Source organism: Chelonia mydas, chromosome 8, assembly GCF_015237465.2.
Source record: "Chelonia mydas isolate rCheMyd1 chromosome 8, rCheMyd1.pri.v2, whole genome shotgun sequence".
Taxonomy (NCBI): Eukaryota; Metazoa; Chordata; order Testudines; family Cheloniidae; genus Chelonia; species Chelonia mydas.
In genome coordinates this window covers 91,307,782-91,325,862 of record NC_057854.1, presented here as the reverse complement: position 1 = coordinate 91,325,862, position 18,081 = coordinate 91,307,782, and the positions used below count along the sequence as shown (strand labels likewise).

General features: G+C 40.0%; 2 protein-coding genes across 8 annotated transcripts in view; both read right to left on the bottom strand.

Moving 5' to 3' along the window:
* Positions 1 to 204: 204 nt before the first annotated feature.
* On the bottom strand, positions 205 to 6,370 carry TACSTD2 (tumor associated calcium signal transducer 2). Of its 3 annotated transcripts, none has more exons than XM_037907788.2 (2): positions 2,002 to 6,370; positions 205 to 1,710 (listed from the first exon to the last, which is right to left on the bottom strand). In XM_037907788.2, the coding sequence occupies exon 2, from the start codon at positions 1,681 to 1,683 to the stop codon at positions 754 to 756; it is 930 nt and encodes a 309-aa protein (XP_037763716.1). In that variant the 5' UTR covers positions 1,684 to 1,710; positions 2,002 to 6,370; the 3' UTR covers positions 205 to 753. The 3 variants fall into 3 exon arrangements, with proteins under 3 accessions (XP_037763716.1, XP_027677336.1, XP_007059113.1); XM_027821535.3 differs by having other exon boundaries at positions 2,629 to 6,370; XM_007059051.4 differs by having other exon boundaries at positions 2,646 to 6,370.
* Positions 6,371 to 11,172: 4,802 nt separating this feature from the next.
* MYSM1 (Myb like, SWIRM and MPN domains 1) overlaps positions 11,173 to 18,081 on the bottom strand; it is a 30,281-nt gene continuing 23,372 nt past the window's right edge. For 3 of the 5 annotated variants that reach the window (XM_037907783.2, XM_037907785.2, XM_043552577.1), the window contains 3 exons: positions 15,978 to 16,083; positions 15,776 to 15,833; positions 11,173 to 14,724 (listed from right to left, as the gene is read on the bottom strand). In XM_037907783.2, the coding sequence (XP_037763711.2) occupies positions 14,557 to 14,724; positions 15,776 to 15,833; positions 15,978 to 16,083 (332 nt within the window). In that variant the 3' untranslated portion in view covers positions 11,173 to 14,556. The remainder of the gene's footprint in view (positions 14,725 to 15,775; positions 15,834 to 15,977; positions 16,084 to 18,081) is intronic. The other 2 variants (XM_037907784.2, XM_043552576.1) reach the window with 1 other exon arrangement.

The following is an 18,081-nucleotide window of genomic DNA, read 5'->3' as shown; positions in this document are numbered from 1 at the left end:
TGGTCAGACCCTCATTGGAAAGCATGTGCAGGATTAGAGCACAAGGTTGTCTGATCAACTTTGAATTTCAGAATATTTGCACCTGGAAAGTTATGTTTTATATTCCTTCGACAAATGAGTCAGCACAGAAGGCTGTGATACCGTAAGTCTGGAAGGTTTCAGAGTAGCAGCTGTGTTCGTCTGGAAGAGATCACAAATTTTTTGTTTTGTTTTGGGTGGAATTTATTAAGTTTAAAGTTGGTGAAAACAAAAAAGTTCCAGCAACTTCATCAAAGATAGTAACTTTAAAAATGTCATTGAAAACAGAAAGCCAACCCTAATTATACAAGTGAGTCAGACAGCACATATTCAAGCTTCAGCACCTGATTGTGCAAAAAAAAGTCCTCATAAAATGTTTAAACAAGTTTAACAGGCTCTTTAGTAATACAAATGTAGGTATTATAAATTACGCTAAATAGCTAGGAAGTACAAATAACTTTCTTGTCCCCTTAAAAATACAACTGTACAATTGGAAAACTTTGGGCTAAGATGCTCATCTTTTCTTTTCAGGTGATTTTGATAATCAACTCTCAAATTAATTTATACTAGTTAATACCACTTTACTAATCTAAGCTCATTTAGGATTTTAGAAAACCATTGTTTTAAAACTAGAAATAAAAAATACCCCAGCATCCCCACACAAACATTGAATAATCTTCCCATTTCTGCTTCCTTCTCATCAAAGTCTTAATTTCTGTCTTCAGATTAAGGCAGCTATGAGTTCTGTCCTCGTCTCATTTCACCCATCTCCTTGATCTCGACCTTCTCATACTTCCCGGTCCGCCTCCTGGTAATAACCAGTACAGTAATCCCAGCAATAATAGTCAATATCACTACTGCCAACACAGCAATAACGCCAGCAGTCAGACGTTTCATAGAAAACTCTGGTGGCTTTTCATCCACATAGTAAATTAAAATTCCTTCCACATCCAAAGGCTCTCCGTTAACGGAGAGGTTGAACGCATTACTACGGTGAAATATGGAGTCAAGTTTAACATCTTTTTCAAAGTAATAAGCCACATCAGCTATATCGACATCTCCGTTGGATTTCTGGGAAGCATTTTGCTTCAGGTCAATATGGATGAATGGGTATTCATACTCAATGGCAGTGATGTACTTTGGATGCAGCTTGTATCTGTTCTGAATGATTTGTCTCAGACCATTTGCCACTTCAGAAGCATGGAAAGCTTTAGACCTCTCCTTGTGTTTCAGTTTGATGAAGATCCAGTTAGTTCTGACTAGTTCACTGCATTTTAGGTTTTTGTCACCCTTATCAGTTCTTCTCACCCCAGCAGAGTTCACGCACCAGCAGGTGTCAGTCTGATTGCACTGCCTGGCTTTGAAGATACCACTGTTCTCACAGTCTGGATTGTAAACTCCATCATTGTCTAAAAAGCCATGCTCAGGTTTAGAGAAGCGCCTGCCCTTTGCGGAGCTCATTTCTGCCTTCATCAGTAGGCATTTTGAAGTCAACACTGAACAATTCACCCTTTGACTTGAACCCACCAACGTGCAGAAGCAGTTCCCAGATGTGTCTTCAGTGCATAGAGCCCGTCTGTTGGTTGCACAGATACAGTTCTTCTGGGTAGATGATGATGCAGCTGCCAAGATCAAAACCAGCACAACTCCAAATCTAGATTCCATGTTCAAGGGAGAAAGAGAGGAAGAAGCCTGTGGGAAGAAATGGCAAGGGCTGTCTGAAAACTAAGCCCACTGACAGCCAGTCTCCTCGTTTTTGTGTATTGGTGAGCCGCTCCCTATTACTCAACCCAAATCAGACCTGCTGGACAGGTTCTGCTCACAAACAACTGGTCTCTGGCAATACAGAAAACCCACAGAGAAGTCAGCGAGCTGCACCTTCTTCAATTATACCTTCAGGGAGTGGCAATAACTCCCCACCATTCCACCCTGCCTCCCTCCCTCCTGCTGAACAAGGAAACACGACAGGCAAACAACACACACCCCAATATAAAACGTGGCTTCTCCAAACACAGAAATGCCATTGGGCCTGCCCTGTGGGTCAGAACACACAAACACAGTTTTTTAAGATAATGTGAGCGTGCCCGAGCCCCTTCTTTCTATCTCTGTTTCCATCTCCTGAATGTATAAACTCAGTTAGGGCCCTGTGCAGATGGGAACTGGATCAAGGAAACACACAAAAGGGAGGACAGCAACCCACGCTGGTGTTTGTGGAAGCCTCACTGCCCTGATATTATGGGGGAGAAGTGCCATAATTAGAGATGGGATGAGGGATGTCACAATTCAGGGCAACAGCACATGTATTTCCCTTCTATGGTCCAGCAAAGGCATCAACTCATAGGTTTCTGGATCCCCAGCTGTTGCTTCTCTTGGGCTGAGACACGCATCTCTCCCACTCCTGACTGAGGTATTTTCAGGCTATTCAGCTCCCTGCTTATAGTCCAGCAAAGTCAGACAGCCTAAGCAGGCCTGCTTTACTTTTCTCCTCAGAAACAGTAAACAGTGTAATTGCCACAGTTAAGTTAACAGACAGCTCTTCCTACGCAAGCATATTTACTCTTAAGGAAAAAGCATGATAGAGAAAACATTAAAAACAATAAAAGAACCTACCTGCATACTAAGCTTACCAGAGATCACCCCCTGACTCCAAGGACTCTGGCAGGTGAACAGTCCTTCAAACCACACCAAGGAGTTTTCTTGTGGTTACAAGTTCATAACCCCTACAGCTCAGAACAAGAACACAGAACAGACAAGTCTTTCCAGCCCTTCTCAGAAAGGATTGGCAGCATGCCTTAGACCAAAGGTCTTGCCCATTTGCTGGATCAGAATGAAAGCCTTGAGTCAGTTTTAACTCAGCTATTTACTCAAAACTCCTTTCTTTGTTGGTCCCTGCAGAATCCAGTGTGAACTAGTGTATGCAAGCCTCCCTCCAGGTGGTGGTAGCTCTCTGGACATGTTACAACCTGAATGAATTTGCTTACCCACCCCCACTCTTCTTAGTTTTTGGAGGGCTGTGATCTCCCTCCCCCGTGGATTTACATACAATCCTTGGCCCACAACGATGCATAAACTTAATTCAATATGGTTTGTCCAGGATATTGCACGAAATTGCCTTAGCTGTCACATCTCCCCCTAAAGAAGTGGGTATAACTAAGGTGCCCGCCAGCAGCCTAGGGGAGTGCACTGTCTTAATTCCTGGACAGGCTGAGTCTGTAAATGGCATTTTTGCCCTTACCTTTTATAATGTCTCCCAAAGGATTTGCTGCCCCAACTATGGGTTGAGGTTCCCCACCCTGACAAACAAGGAAGAGCCTGACAGAGGCAGCCCCACATTCCGTCCAGACTGAGTACACCACGGCAACAGGAACCGTGGACCGCTCAACAGCTAGAGCAGAAGCTGCAGCTGGAGAAGAAACACAGCCGCCAGAAGACTGGGATCAAGAGATAGCAGACCAGGAGCACCAGTGCTAGTATAAGAGAGAAGAGAAAGAGAACCATTTTGCACTAGTTTAAGATGAGGGAGGCTGCGGCTGCAAGGTAGGCAAGGGGCCAGAGGACGCTGCCTGCCTGACAAAACACATCTGATCCCTCAAGAACACGCACGGGAAGGGTGAGCTAGTGAGACATAGCATGTAGGAAGGTGTCATTGTTTTGTATGAGAGGTACTCTCCTGTGCTTTATCTGTTAAATAAAGAGCATAAAGTCGAGTAACTGAACAAAGTGTGTGCGTTGACCGTTTACAACTGCTGGGTGCCCCTGAGGGAGTTAAACTGTAAACCAGAAGCTTCACACCCTTTTGGTGGAGGTCTGAGAGAGGGGAGTACTGAAGGGTTAGCACTGGACCTAGGAGGGCTAGGCAGTTGCATGGCAGGTTAAAGCACTCAGAGGGGGTGCCGGTTAGAAGGTCTACGGCCTGAGCGCGTGACTAGGGACCACAAGATTGGGGCAGCGGCAGGACTCCATTGAGGTTCCAGGAGCTTAATGCACCCCAGGGCATTCAGAGCACAGAGGCCTGGATTCCCCTCAGAGCAGTCCTGATCGGCAGCTAGGAAGGGGCGCTCATTAGGATCTGTGTCGGGGCGATGATACCGCAGGCAGGAGAAGCGGATGGGTGGACCAGCCCTCAGTCTCCTTGGCATGGCAAATACCATTTGGATAATACTGCTCCTAGGAACATGAGCTCCCATGCTTACGCTGTCTTTGGTGAGGGGGTACTAGCCCCAGGCATGAACAATGGAGTGAGGAGCAGTATGGCTCCAAAAGGAGCTGTGCTGCCAAGGACAGGGCTAGGCTGGCAGAACCACAGAGAGATAGCTCTGACTAATGCTTCCTTTTCTCTTGGATCCCTGGACTCCACTGTCTCCTCCATGATCACACAATCTGCTCCTCCTCTGAAGGGAGCACAAAGCAGTAAGGCGGCCATAGTTTCCCAATCCTCTGTCTTGCAGCTCCCGTGCAGTTGTATTGTCTGGTTTCTTATTGCTTGGGGATTTCAGTTTTGTTTTGCTATACCAAAAGTTCCTTTTACTCTGCTCCAATAAAATCCCAGAGCAGCTGCAATGTCAAATCGATGCTGGGTTGACAGTTTCTTCAGTTGCAGATTATACTTTCATTTCTAAAACAGCTGGGGCATTCCTTCCTTCTAGGCATTCCTTCCTTCAAGGATGGTTTCTGCCCCTCCTACTTCCCTTTGATATACTATTTAGCCCAAACCAATAAAAAATACAAAAACTTTCACACTTGTTCTGTTACCTTATAGAGTGGTTGATATTGTCATGGCAGTTTCTGGAGATACTCAAATTTCTGATGGTGGGGTAATTGCTCTGTGGGCAGTGTTCCAAATTACTTAACAGTCCACCCTACACAAGTCACTGTTTTCACATCTTCCTACTGCTGCCAGTAGAGGTCAGACGTTCGACTTGCTCATTGCCCGCAGAGTTGGTTAAGCACAAACGCCTGAAACTGAGATATGCTGAGCAGCTTGTGCAAGATGCTGAGCACCCTCAGGCACTCTGTAACTCACAGGAATGGGTCCTGGAAAAAACCCATATTCAAACTCTACCTCCACAGGGGTTTTCCCAGAGCCTGCCCTTTATTTAATGTAAGGCATTGTAAATAGTGGATGAATTATTAGGAAGCTACAGTGGTTGCCAATTCGTATTTACAACCAAATATGGGCCTAAACCAAACCAGCAGATCCAAATACCCTTAAACTTTAAGGAAGCTCAGACCTGGAGCTGAAATTGGTGGCTTAGCCCCCTCTCTATCTGGAATTGAATAAGAACAATTGTTATAAAATACAGTGTAGGGAATAATCCTTCATTGCCAGGAAGATGAAGTAGGTAAATTCCTAGATTTACTCCTGTTTCCTGTACTGGCTCATTTTGTGACCTTGAGCAAGTCACTGCACTGCTCTGTGTCTGTTTTTCCCTCTGTAAAATGAAAATAGTATCACACGCCTTTGGAAAGAACTCTGAGACCTACATGTGAAATTGCTAAGTAATAGTATTTCCAACTCTAATTTCATATTTTTTTTATAATATATGTGGCGTGGTTTGTTTCAGTTCTTCTCTCCTGGTATTCAGTCTCTTGCTAAACCATGTTGCTTTTTCCTCTTTAATATCACTGATATCTACCTTCTTTTCACTCCCCTCCCACATTACTAAAGCTGTTGCCCATGGTTTGGTCATGTGTCCATGATTACTGTAACCTCCTTCACAGCCTTCCATCTTCAATCCATTGAAAATACTGCAAATGAAATCATCCTCCTCTCCAGCCACTCCAAACTTATCACCCATCTCCTCAAATCCATCCCTTAGCTAGCTTCCTGTCTCTTACTACAGCACCTTCACTCTCCCTGCCTGCATCTCTGCTCTCATTTCCTCAAACACCTCTACTTGCACTCCACACTCCTCCCCAACCACTCACCCTTGACTCTTTTACCCTGTCACCTTGGAAGAGTCTCCCAGTCAAGTCAGTGCACCACCTCCAAGACCAGTTCTTTTAGGTGCATTTCCTTCTTTAGCCTCACCGACCCTCTCTCCTCACCCTTCCTTTCTTAGCCATGTCTTGTCTTCCACTTGTCTTGTCTCTTTTATGTTATAAACTCTGTTTTTTTTGTTTTCATTCTGGAGTTTTTTAACTCAGAGATCTCCTCAACTGGTGTAAACTGTCAGCCCTTGACTTCAATGGAGCTATAATGTACATGAGTTGAGAATCTGCCCACAAGTGTAAAAATATAATTAGGAAAGTCAAAAAAGAATTTGAAGAACAGCTAGCCAAAGATTCAAAAAGTAACAGATTTTTTTTTTTTTTTAACTATATCAGAAGCAGGAAGCCTGCTAAACAACCAGTGGAGACACTGGACGATTGAGATGCTAAAGGAGCTCTCGAGGACGATAAGGCCATTGCGGAGAAACTAAATGAATTATTTGCATCAGTCTTCACAGCTGAGGATGTGAAGGAGATTCCCAAACCTGAGCCATTCTTTTTAGGTGACAAATCTGAGGAACTGTCCTACATTGAGGTGTCATTAGAGGAGGTTTTAGAACAAATTGATAAACTAAACAGTCATAAGTCACCAGGACCAGATGGTATTTACCAAAGAGTTCCGAAGGAACTCTCATGTGAAACTGCAGAAATACTAACTAGCCTGCAACCTATCATTTAAATCAGCTTCTGTACCAAATGACTGGAGGATAACTAATATGACACCAACTTTTAAAAAGGGCTCCAGGGGTGATCCTGGCAATTACAGGCCAGTAAGCCTGACTTCAGTACCAGGCAAACTGGTTGAAACTATAATAAAGAACAAAAATGTCAGATACATAGATGAATGTAATTTGTTGGGGGTAGTCAACATGGTTTTTGTAAAGGGAAATCATACCTCAACAATCTACTAGAATTCTCTGAGGGGATCAAAAAGCATGTGGACAAGGAGTAATCCAGTGGATATAGTGTACTTAGATTTTCAGAAAGCCTTTGACAAGGTCCCTCATCAAAGGATCTTAAGCAAAGTAAGCTGTCATGGGATAAGAGGAAAGGTCCTCCCATGGACTAGTAACTGGTTAAAAGATAGGAAACAAAGGGTAGGAATAAATGGTGAGTTTTCAGAATGGAGGGGGGTAAATAGTGGTATCCCACACAGGTCTGTACTGGGACCAGTCCTATTTAACATATTCATAAATGATTTGGATAAGGGGGTGTCATAAATATAAAGGGAAGGGTAAACCCCTTTAAAATCCCTCCTGGCCAGAGGAAAACTCCTCACCTGTAAAGGGTTAAGAAGCTAAAGGTAACCTCGCTGGCACCTGACCAAAATGACCAATGAGGAGACAAGATACTTTCAAAAGCTGAGAGGAGGGAGAGAAACAAAGGGTCTGTGTGTCTGTCTTTACGCTGCCTTTGCCGGGGATAGGCCAGGAATGGAGTCTTAGAACTTTTAGTAAGTAATCTAGCTAGGTACGTGTTAGATTATGATTTCTTTAAATGGCTGAGAAAAGAATTGTGCTGAATAGAATAACTATTTCTGTCTGTGTATCTTTTTTTAACTTAGGGTTTTGCCTAGAGGGATTCTCTATGTTTTGAATCTAATTACCCTGTAAGGTATCTACCATCCTGATTTTACAGAGGGGATTTCTTTACTTCTATTTACTTCTATTTCTATTAAAAGTCTTCTTGTAAGAAAACTGAATGCTTTTTCACCGTTCTCAGATCCAAGGGTTTGGGTCTGTGGTCACCTATGCAAATTGGTGAGGCTTTTTATCCAACATTTCCCAGAAAAAGGGGGGTGCAAGTGTTGTGAGGATTGTTCATTGTTCTTAAGATCCAAGGGTCTGGGTCTGTAGTCACCTCAGCAAATTGGTGAGGCTTTTTACCAAACCTTGTCCAGGAAGTGGGGTGCAAGGTTTTGGGAAGTATTTGGGGGGAAAGACATTTCCAAACAGCTCTTCCCCAGTAACCAGTATTTGTTTGGTGGCGGTAGCGGCCAATCCAAGGACAAAGGGTGGAATATTTTGTACCTTGGGGAAGTTTTGACTTAAGCTGGTAAAGATAAGCTTAGGAGGTTTCATGCAGGTCCCCACATCTGTACCCTAGCATTCAGAGTGGGGGAGGAACCTTGACAGGGGGTAAACAGCGAGGTGGCAAAATTTGCAGATGATACAAAACTACTCAAGATAGTTGACAAGTTTGATAGTTGACAAAACAAACAAAAGGAAGTATACTTTCACACAAAACACAGTCAGTCTGTGGAACTCTTTGCCAGAGGATGTTGTGAAGGCCAAGACTATAAACAGGTTCAAAAAAGAACTAGATAAGTTCACGGACGATAGCTCCATTAATGGCTATTAGCCAGGATGGGCAGGGATGGTGTCTGTTTGCCAGAAGCTGGGAATGGGCAACAGGGAAAGGATCACTTGATGATTACCGGTTCTGTTCATTCCCTCTGGGGCACCTAGAATTGGCCACTGTCAGAAGACAGGATACTGGGCTAGATGATCTTTTGGTCTGACCCAGTATGGCTGCTCTTATGAGTTTGTAAAGTGCCGTATAAATGTAGTGTTCTGCCACTTTTTAATAATACTTTGCTCATACATATCATCCAATGATCTCAAAGGGTATGTCTTCACAGCAAAGAAGAACTCACGGCTGGCCCATACCCACCAACTCAGGTCTGGAGGGCTTGGGCCTCAGGGCTGTTTCATTGCTGTGTAGACTTCAGGGCTCGGGCTGGAGCTCAGGTTCTGGAACCCTCCCACCTTGCAGTGTCCTAGAGCAAGGGCTCCAGCCTGCGTCCGGAAGTCTACACAGCAATAAAACAGCTCCACAGCCCAAGCCAGAGTCAGCTAGCCCGGGCCAGCTATCGGTGTCTAGCTGCTGTGTAGACATATCCAAAGTGCTTTAGAAACCTTAATGGACTTATCCTTACGCCAGATTTTATTGGTAGGTATTATCCCCATTTTACAGGTAAGGAAACTGAAACACAAAGAAGTTAAGTGGTTTGCCCAAGGTCACATAGACAGGAGAGCTACAGATAACTGGAAAAGATGCCTGATACTGGAGGAGTACCGCAGTGGTGGAACTACTGATAGTCTAGCCCCCTACCTGTGGGAAGATCTTTATTGCCTTTGTCATTTATTATATTGAAAATTACATTTGTTGCCTCCCCCATCAGTAGGTGGCCAGGTGCAGAAATATTCTGCCCCGTAACATTATGGGACAGAAGAGGTAATCAGTGACGGACACATCAGCCAAACTCCTTGAGATGCAAAACAGTCTGGGGAAGGGGAGAATTCTATTTTTAACTTTCGTGATAGATTTACATAACGTACCAAAACAATCAGACTACTGCACAAAATTTTGCTGCATGTAAGTGGGGATAGAAGAGGGGACAGAAAAACTGCTTCATGTAAGATTTTTATCTCAAAAACAAAATCAGTATCTGATGTGCCTTCTCTATGTCATAAAACCATTCAAGTTTCCTCTTTTGGACCCATGCTAGAATAAGCCCAGGTACTAAAAGAATCAACCATTTAGTTCAGCAAACGCTAATTAACTAACTAATCTTGTAGGAAATGTACACAGAATTATTTCTGCAATGTTTTCTGCTTCCATGGGAACACTTTCTCTGCCTGCTTCTAAATCTCAGACATAGGGCACCATATTAAACAGCAAGACACTTCCAATACAAAATTACCAGAATATTTTAGTCTAGGCCACTAAATACTTTGTTCAGCATCAAACAGAATTTCAGGGTTCACAACCACCTACTGCCATAGCGCTGAATCTATGGAACTATATGAAAACACCCTGCAAACATATTTCCTTTCCTGGCTTATTCGGCAATCAGCGGTAACAGCACAGTAGGCTTCCCTTTTCAGACCCATTGGTGCATCACTGCCTCAGCATTCCTTCTTGTGGTATGCTTTGCCCTCTCCCAGTGCGGCTTTCCTTCTATCTTCGTCTCTTTCCACTCCATAACTCCTATACCTTCTTCCCTGATCCAGTTCCCAGTTAGATCAGCCGAATTTATGCCAGGATTACTTCCTGGTGAAAAAAGACCATCATGGAAAATGTATCTATCACCCCAATCAGACCTGCCCTAACGGATTACAAGATAACTTTCCAAAGAAGACAGTCAAAAGAATGAAAAGATTAAATGAAAGACGCAAAACTACCCCAATCTACAGCCCATAAAAACTAATAACCAGTTAATAATTTGTCTTATACGCACTGGATAGAATGATTTCTTGATGTTGTCTCACCCAGCTTGGGACGAAACTCTTATTTCAGATCAGCTCAATTTCATTTAATGAATTCCCACCCAGGACTGGGAGTCTTGAGAACAGGGTTCGGTTCCTGCCTCTATTACATGCTTGAGGAAGGATGGTCCGATGGTTTGAGCATTAGCCTAGGACTTGGGAGATTGCAGTTCAATCACTTGCTTTACCACAGACTTCTTATGTGACCTTGAGCAAGTCCATCATTACCGGAATTATTTACATTGCAGTAGCACCCATAATAAGCCCTGATCAGAATCAGGGTCCCACTGTGCTAGGCGCTATACAAGAGAGCCCATGCCCCAATTACCTTATATTCTAAAAAGACAAAAAGTAAATAGAAGGTGGGGAGAATTGATACACTATCGAAACGAAGCAATCAGGGTGATAGCATATTAGAACCAAGTGTGTTTCTGACTCCCCTTCTCTCACACTCAGTTTTTAATGTAGTACAAAAACTTTAAAGATTTTATGGGAAGGGATTGGTGGAAAGAAGGAACAATCAGGCCTAACTAACATTCCAAAAACACTAATATCTTCAGGTGGGAAATGCTATATTAAAGTATTACATTTTTAGTTAAATAAATCAGTGTAACAGAGCTCCATCTACTGGTGCTTATCAAACTTATGTGAATCACATCATTTTTAGTGATAATTTGTGCTTCATAGCCAATTCTTAAGTTATTTCAAGAGACAGGGAACTATTACAAACAAATAATACAGCTCTAGGGTTACTTGATACACAATCTTTCAGTGAAAGAACATTCTAAAAATAGCTACCAGGAATACTAACCATGTCTGAGCAACATGTAAACGTGTATAACTTCTCATGGGCAATGACAGTACTGTGCATGAATTCCTTCAACTTAAACAGTTTTCCTAGGAAATTAACTTCTTATTTATTTTGGGGTTTTTAAGATATTGATGTACAAGTAAAGTACATGGTATAAAGCCCTGTGAATAAATACTGCAAACAATTGGGTCTTTAAAACTTAGAACAACAGCCAAATACACATGTAAGTATATATGTACTCAGTGCACACACACAGCATTCATGGTAGTTACCACATATACAGTGGATGAAGAGAGCTTGTCATTTTCATTTCCCAAAGGAGAGGTGTTTCATAATATTGCAGTGAGCTCAGCTGATCACAGCATCAAGACAGATTCAATTTAAAGTACTTCGGTCAACTTGGTTTTAGTTGTTGAGTACTTCAGTTTAAATTGGGTCTTCTAAGATGTTGCTTACTATTTTCTTCTCTCTTCTGAGCAAGTGATCATGGCAAAATAGGACAGGTTATAAAAGATTAAATAGCACACTCCAGCACAGTCATACTGAAAACATGGTGCTGGTCAGAAAAATGTCTGGGTAAAAAAATAGAGATTTCTTAGTAAAAAGAAATTATTCTCTATGCGTTTCAAGTCAGATTTGTTACTATAGTGAGAAAGATATGTTTTTAAAGTCATATTAGCACTGCATAGCTGACAACACTAAGGAAGAGTGAACTGCGTTCTCTTCTGGTTCACATACTGTCAACAGAACTGTTAACTATTACTACAAATGCTGCACTTATTACTCGTTTGCAGTGGTGTTGTAGCCTTGTGGTCCCAGGATATGACAGGGAGAAGATGGGCAAAGTAATAACTTTTACTGGACCAATTACTGCCAGTGAAACAAAATACATTTATTACTGGCTACGATGCATGAACCAGAAAAAAAACAGCTTGGATTTTAGATCCAGGATTAAGTTTGCAGCAATAGCAGTTAAAACCATTTTTTCTACAAGTATACTAAGCAAATTTGGACCCTAATTCTACTTGTAAACTGAGTGAACAGGTCTCTGGGCACGCACAAGAGTCCACTCATGAGAATGGGATTGCAGGATCGGAGTGTTGATGTGCAAGTCAGAGTGACTCAGACTCTACAATTTAAAACATCCTGTACCCAAAACGTCTTAGTTGACACTGTATATACGACTCTTTTAAATCAAATGTACATCATTTTTAATGTTTTTTGCTCACTTTAATCATTCAAAAGGGGGCAGCGCAGCCAGCAAACTTAGTTTCCATTATTTTAGCAGTACTGTCTCACAGTATTTTTTTTTTTTTTTTTTTTTAAATGACGGGAAACATAACACCCAGAACAAAGACATGACGTCTACCACGTACTGCAGTTATACTTGCGGTTCAAGTATTTTGACAAATGATTTTGTTTCTACAAATAACTATTTACAACGTATTTTAGTACAGATATATACAATATGAATTTTTTATGGAGTAACGTATAAAACCACTGAAAACTGCAACACAATACTTGATAAAGGAATACTCCAAAATTTAAACTGAGGGAGATGGGAAATCTCTTTTGTGAGCAAGATGTGTAGTCTACAGCTAGAAATACTGAGAGCCATGCAATACTTTCATTTAAGAAAGAGGAGAGAGATGGCATTTCACATTACATGCAATCTAGGGGAAATAAAAGGTCCACAGATTGGATCAATGTGTGCGTGTATACATATATAAGGATTGCACTGCTTTTAAATTGATGGACTATACATATCACACTAGAATCCAAAGCCTCTTATCTACAGATTTACACAGTGCAAAAGGTTCTCTAATATTATTAAGACAATAGGTCTTGAATACAGCCTGGAAAGAGTTTCTAGTTATGTATGTCCATGTTTTTTCTAAAATTAGGTTCCGCATTGTCCATTTTGAAATGAAAAGGGACTAAACTCCATTTTAGAAAACACAACAACAGCTGATTTTACCTTCTTGGAAACAGGTATCTACTTGGGATGTGATCCCACAATATTAAAGTTTTGCAATCCTCACTTTTAATTGTTAATATAGTTTTTTTTCCCCTAAGTGCACAGAACAAGATGAAGTTAAGATGTAAATCTGAAATACTTTAAATCGCATTTTTGTTACACAGGGCCAGATAGAAAATTAAAATGTACATTTTATACGGTAACTAGATCCCATAAACACAGGGATAATCTAAGTTCTTGGTTACTCTCTGTTTTCAAACATCTCAGACATTTTGGCCAAGATATTCTTCACATACAGTAGTAAGTGTACACTCATCAACAGTTTGCCCATGATTCAGGAAGAAATCCACCACTGCATATCCTTCTACAATAATTTACACACTGTGATACAGCCAATAAAATGTTTAGAAGTTACGATTTCTGATAACAGTATTTCTCTTGAGATTCAATTACAAATCAATCTGCTTACCTGGCACTAATTTATCTGAATATATAATTGTATTAGAAGCCAATATGAACATTGTAGTTACTTGTTAAATTGCTATTGTAAAGAGACACATGTGCACTTCATTTTCTTTTCTGTTATGCAGTTGCGACAAACATTTTTCTGGCTGCTACAATACAGCGCTAGATTTTGCCATATCGCATTAACCTGTGAGAACCAGAAGCTATTGTTTCCATTCGAAACAATGGCAACTGAAAATGACAAATCATGATGATCTGATAGAACAAGACAGCACTGTGTCTCTGTAATATGGAAGATAGAAAGGAAAGAGTGCAACATGCAATAACCAGAACTTATTGTTTCCACTGAAAACAGTGACAACAAGAAGTGACAAATAAGTATGACCTGCTAGCCTTATTTCCATGTATTATGGAAGGTGGGGAAGGATATGCCAGAAAAAAAATTGTCTGTAGTGGGTCAGAAAGAAACAGAATGGATTAAACTGAGCAGAGTAAAAGTTTATGGTAGATACCAGGAAAATTAGTATCAACTAGACTATAATCTTTGCAGTGATAGAGTGGTATAAATCTCATCTGCAGAATTATGCAAATACAGACGACACAAAGCACTACGGGACAAATTCTTCCCTCTGATGTACACATCTAACTCTCAATACAATGTGTATCTGAGGACATGATGAAGGCCAAAATTCCATTTTCAAAGACTTAGAGGAGGGACCCTCTCCTTTAGGCACAAAAACAGTGTTCTGTATTTCAGCTTGTCCTTCCCAATGATAGGTTGCTGGCCAACTGATAACCCAAAGTTTGTGATACTATTCGATAATTTTTCAGAATGTAAAAAATAAAAATTTCATATGTAATCAGAAAACGTTTGTTAGAGGTTTTCTAAATGTCTTTTAGAACCATTACACTATTTGAAATACTGGATTATGTCCCTATTGTTGTCAACTGAGACAATAACTTTGAAAGAGGAACAATGGACATTAGTCCATACAACTGAAATTTCAACACTGAAAAAGCCATCACATTGGCAATTCATTTGGGGACATGTTCTTATTTTCTTCAGTTGTATTATTCTGCTTCTCACTTTTGTAGCTAGAAAGGAATAAGTTTTCTATCTGAGTCAAGAATTCTTCAGCAATGAAGCAGTTCGTTACCTTGCCCAGAGTCTTCCTCATACACTCCAAAAGCTAGTATAAAAGAAAATTATTATTAAATTCAGAAACACATAACTGCTCAACTTAGAAGTTTCAGTAGAAAAAACTGAAGAAACTGTTTTGTCTTTCTAGCTGATAAATGCTGTAAAAGTAAACCTTGATTCATTTGGCAAGTTTGCAGAAACCGTTCAATATAAAAAGTGTATACAGAGATTACCATAAAGAAACAGATCAGTGATCCCTTTTAGTCTGGGGCCCTGACTCAGAGAGTTCCCTACACCAACTGCTTCAGAGGAAAGCCAAGCACAACTGGATCAACTGTGCTTAAGGGAACAATTATTTCTGACATTAGCTGGTGATCAGTTTGTACTCAATAATTGGCTATGAAATAATAATCTTTGCAACACAGGATTTGCATTATTCTATAGACAATTATGCACAGGATTCTTCACCATAAATCATACAATAGTTAAATTCAAAAGATCTTTCTGCCAATTCAATTTTAGATTTAAATTGTTTATGAACAGTCATGTTGAGAGAAAAAAATAAATGAGAGTAATTATTGCATGTCTTCTGTTTATATGACTTTTGCTTTGAGCAAATTTTCTGTCTTGTTTATACAATTAATGTTACAGATTCAATTATTTAGAACTTCATAAAAATGATTACACTGATTGGAAAACAAATTCTCACGTATGCACGACAAATATGGTGCAACACCATTTTAAGAATAGGATAAAGGACTTAGGAGACTAATTCTCTCAATGTGCAACAACTCTTGTTGACATTAATAGCAGTCAAACAAGCAGAGAAGAGGAAATAATTTGCTTTTTTCCCCCTTTTAATTAAGGTTAAAACGTCAAATATTGCTTTAATCATTGGCCTCAACTCCAAAAATGAAGTCAACAGCAAGTTTGGAAACATAACCCAACCTTATTTTCATAGTTATGGTAAATAAAATTATGAGCTGCAATATAAAAGATATTTATTGCAACTGACCTAAAATTGTGATTTTCATAGCTGAGATTACAGATGTTTCAGATTACTCCAAAAGAAGTGACATTTTAAAAATTTAAATGCTTACTTTTTGCAAACAGGTCAGGTCAGAATCCCTGTGAAAGATTTTATCCATGGGGACACTGCTGTTGGAAGAAATATAAAAAGTCTTGGTTGGATGAAATGGACGAAACTGTTTTCTATTGAAATACTAATAATAAATACATAAAAATTGTAAATTGGCTTATCTTAAAAACAAGTATATTGCAAGCAAACACACACACACACACCTATGAGAGAGCCTGTATTTTTCGATTATCCATCTTGTTTTTTCAAACACTAATTCCCACTGAGGTTCTTCCAACATCTGATGTACTTCAAACTTGTAAGGCAGGCCTGTAAATCATTAAAACATGATTACTCCCTGGTTCCCTTATACCTGCCACTCCTCTTCAAATCTGGAAGCAATCTCCTTCCTTCCTTGCAACTGTTCATACTTTACTTATGCTTGTTGCAGCAACAATAACTTGCAAACCTATTACTTACCAAAACTAAGCAGGTTGAAGTGACACTGTCAGCTAGTTTAAGGCTTCAAATTTAAGTTTGGTAGAAAAACAGTTTTTTTCATTAAATTATACCACATTTTTGTTTGGGGTTAAACTTTCGAAACAAAATATCTCTGCAAAAGAATAGTAAAACAGCAAAACTAAACATTTTATAATTTATCTCCCCCTTTTTTTTTTTATTTTTAAGGTCACATTTCTCATCTCTTGGCTAGTGTCCCAGTGTTCCCTGTGGATTAAACCACATGGGTAATATGTATTCTTTTTTATTCACAAGTAAGGTGTGGTGGCTGATACTATGGTGACGGACTGTTACCCGAGTTTGGGGGGAGGGTAAGAGAGAGTAAGGAAAGTTAAGTTTCTAAGCAAGAAATTCAGTTTTAAAACTTCTAGTTACATTACTGAGGATGGGCATAGATGAACCAACCTAAAAAGCAATATACATAGAATGCAAGAGGATGACTACTAGCCCACAAATCAGTTACCAGATAACCTGAGTGAAGACAGTAAATTTTAGTAAACATTAAAAATAAGCCTTTTCAGGACCACAAAAATATGATGAGCTGATTCGCACACCTTCATTCAAAACCTCAAAGAAAAAGAAGGCAAGAGCTACAATTTACTATGTGAAAACACCTTAGATTTGAAAAAATGTTCAGTCAGTGCAAAATGGACTTTCAAGAGCAAGAACGTTCATCCACTCAAATAGTTATCACTGATGTGAAACTTCAATTTCTGTCCATTTCCCATGAACTCACATATTTTTGCCACAACAGAACATAGCTGCACCAGAGTTAAATATGAAAAAAAACCCCAATGAATAATGCAATTATTAGAGTGCTTCGCAAACCCTTACGGAATCACTGAGGCATCATGAAAGACACAGAAAAATATACTATGTATCTATTGTGATTTATTTAATTAACAGGAACAATTGTATAGAAAGAAACAGATTTGTTTTTTAAGACCTGTGTATGAATTATATTTCTATATGTACTAACTGGGAAGGTGGCCACATGGTTAATATTCCAGATAAGATGCCAGTGTTTGATTTCCAAAAGGTTACATTTAAGAAAAATGTATTTACTCCTTGTACTATATCTATTTGCCACCTGAAAACAAGTCGTCTCCACAATTTACGTAACAAAAAGACGACAACGACTAAGGCCAGGTATCAGTCACAGGCACTTTAGCTCTGAGTCATAGGAAAGTCAAGATGGCAGGACCAGGGTTACTCTGTGTGACGCTGTCAGTATGATAATCAAGGAGTACCACAAAAAGGTCATCTATACTCTGCCCACAGCATTGGGAAGCACATTCCAGGTGGTTGGTCTGTCCTCACTACAGGCCATTATAAAACATAATGAGGGAAGTGTCAGATCTATCTATCTTCCCCAACACTGCAAGATTCAAGTCCCTGATGTTTGGAGGCAAAGGCTGAGTTAGGGGGCAGCATTTATGAACTGTGGAACAGGAAAAATTAACTCTACTTATGGACTGTTATCCTGTGACTTTGCCTCAGATCAGCAAGGGAGTAAACACAGGAAACAGATCAATTCTTATAGTCCTTGTAATTTTTTTTTTTTACAAAGTGTCTCTAGTAATTTTTTAAAAAAGGGACATGAGATGAGAATAAATGAAAGGTGTCTTCATGGAATGGGATTCAGATTCTTCTGTGAGGTGTTAGTGGGTTTTTCCATCAACATTCTGCCTCCCTACATGCTATTTATTAGTTATCAAAATATCCAAGTCAAGAATTGATAAATTTAAGGGATACTTACTAGCCAGAGTTGATATGTGAGACTGGGTGGAATGGAGCAAACCTGCAAGG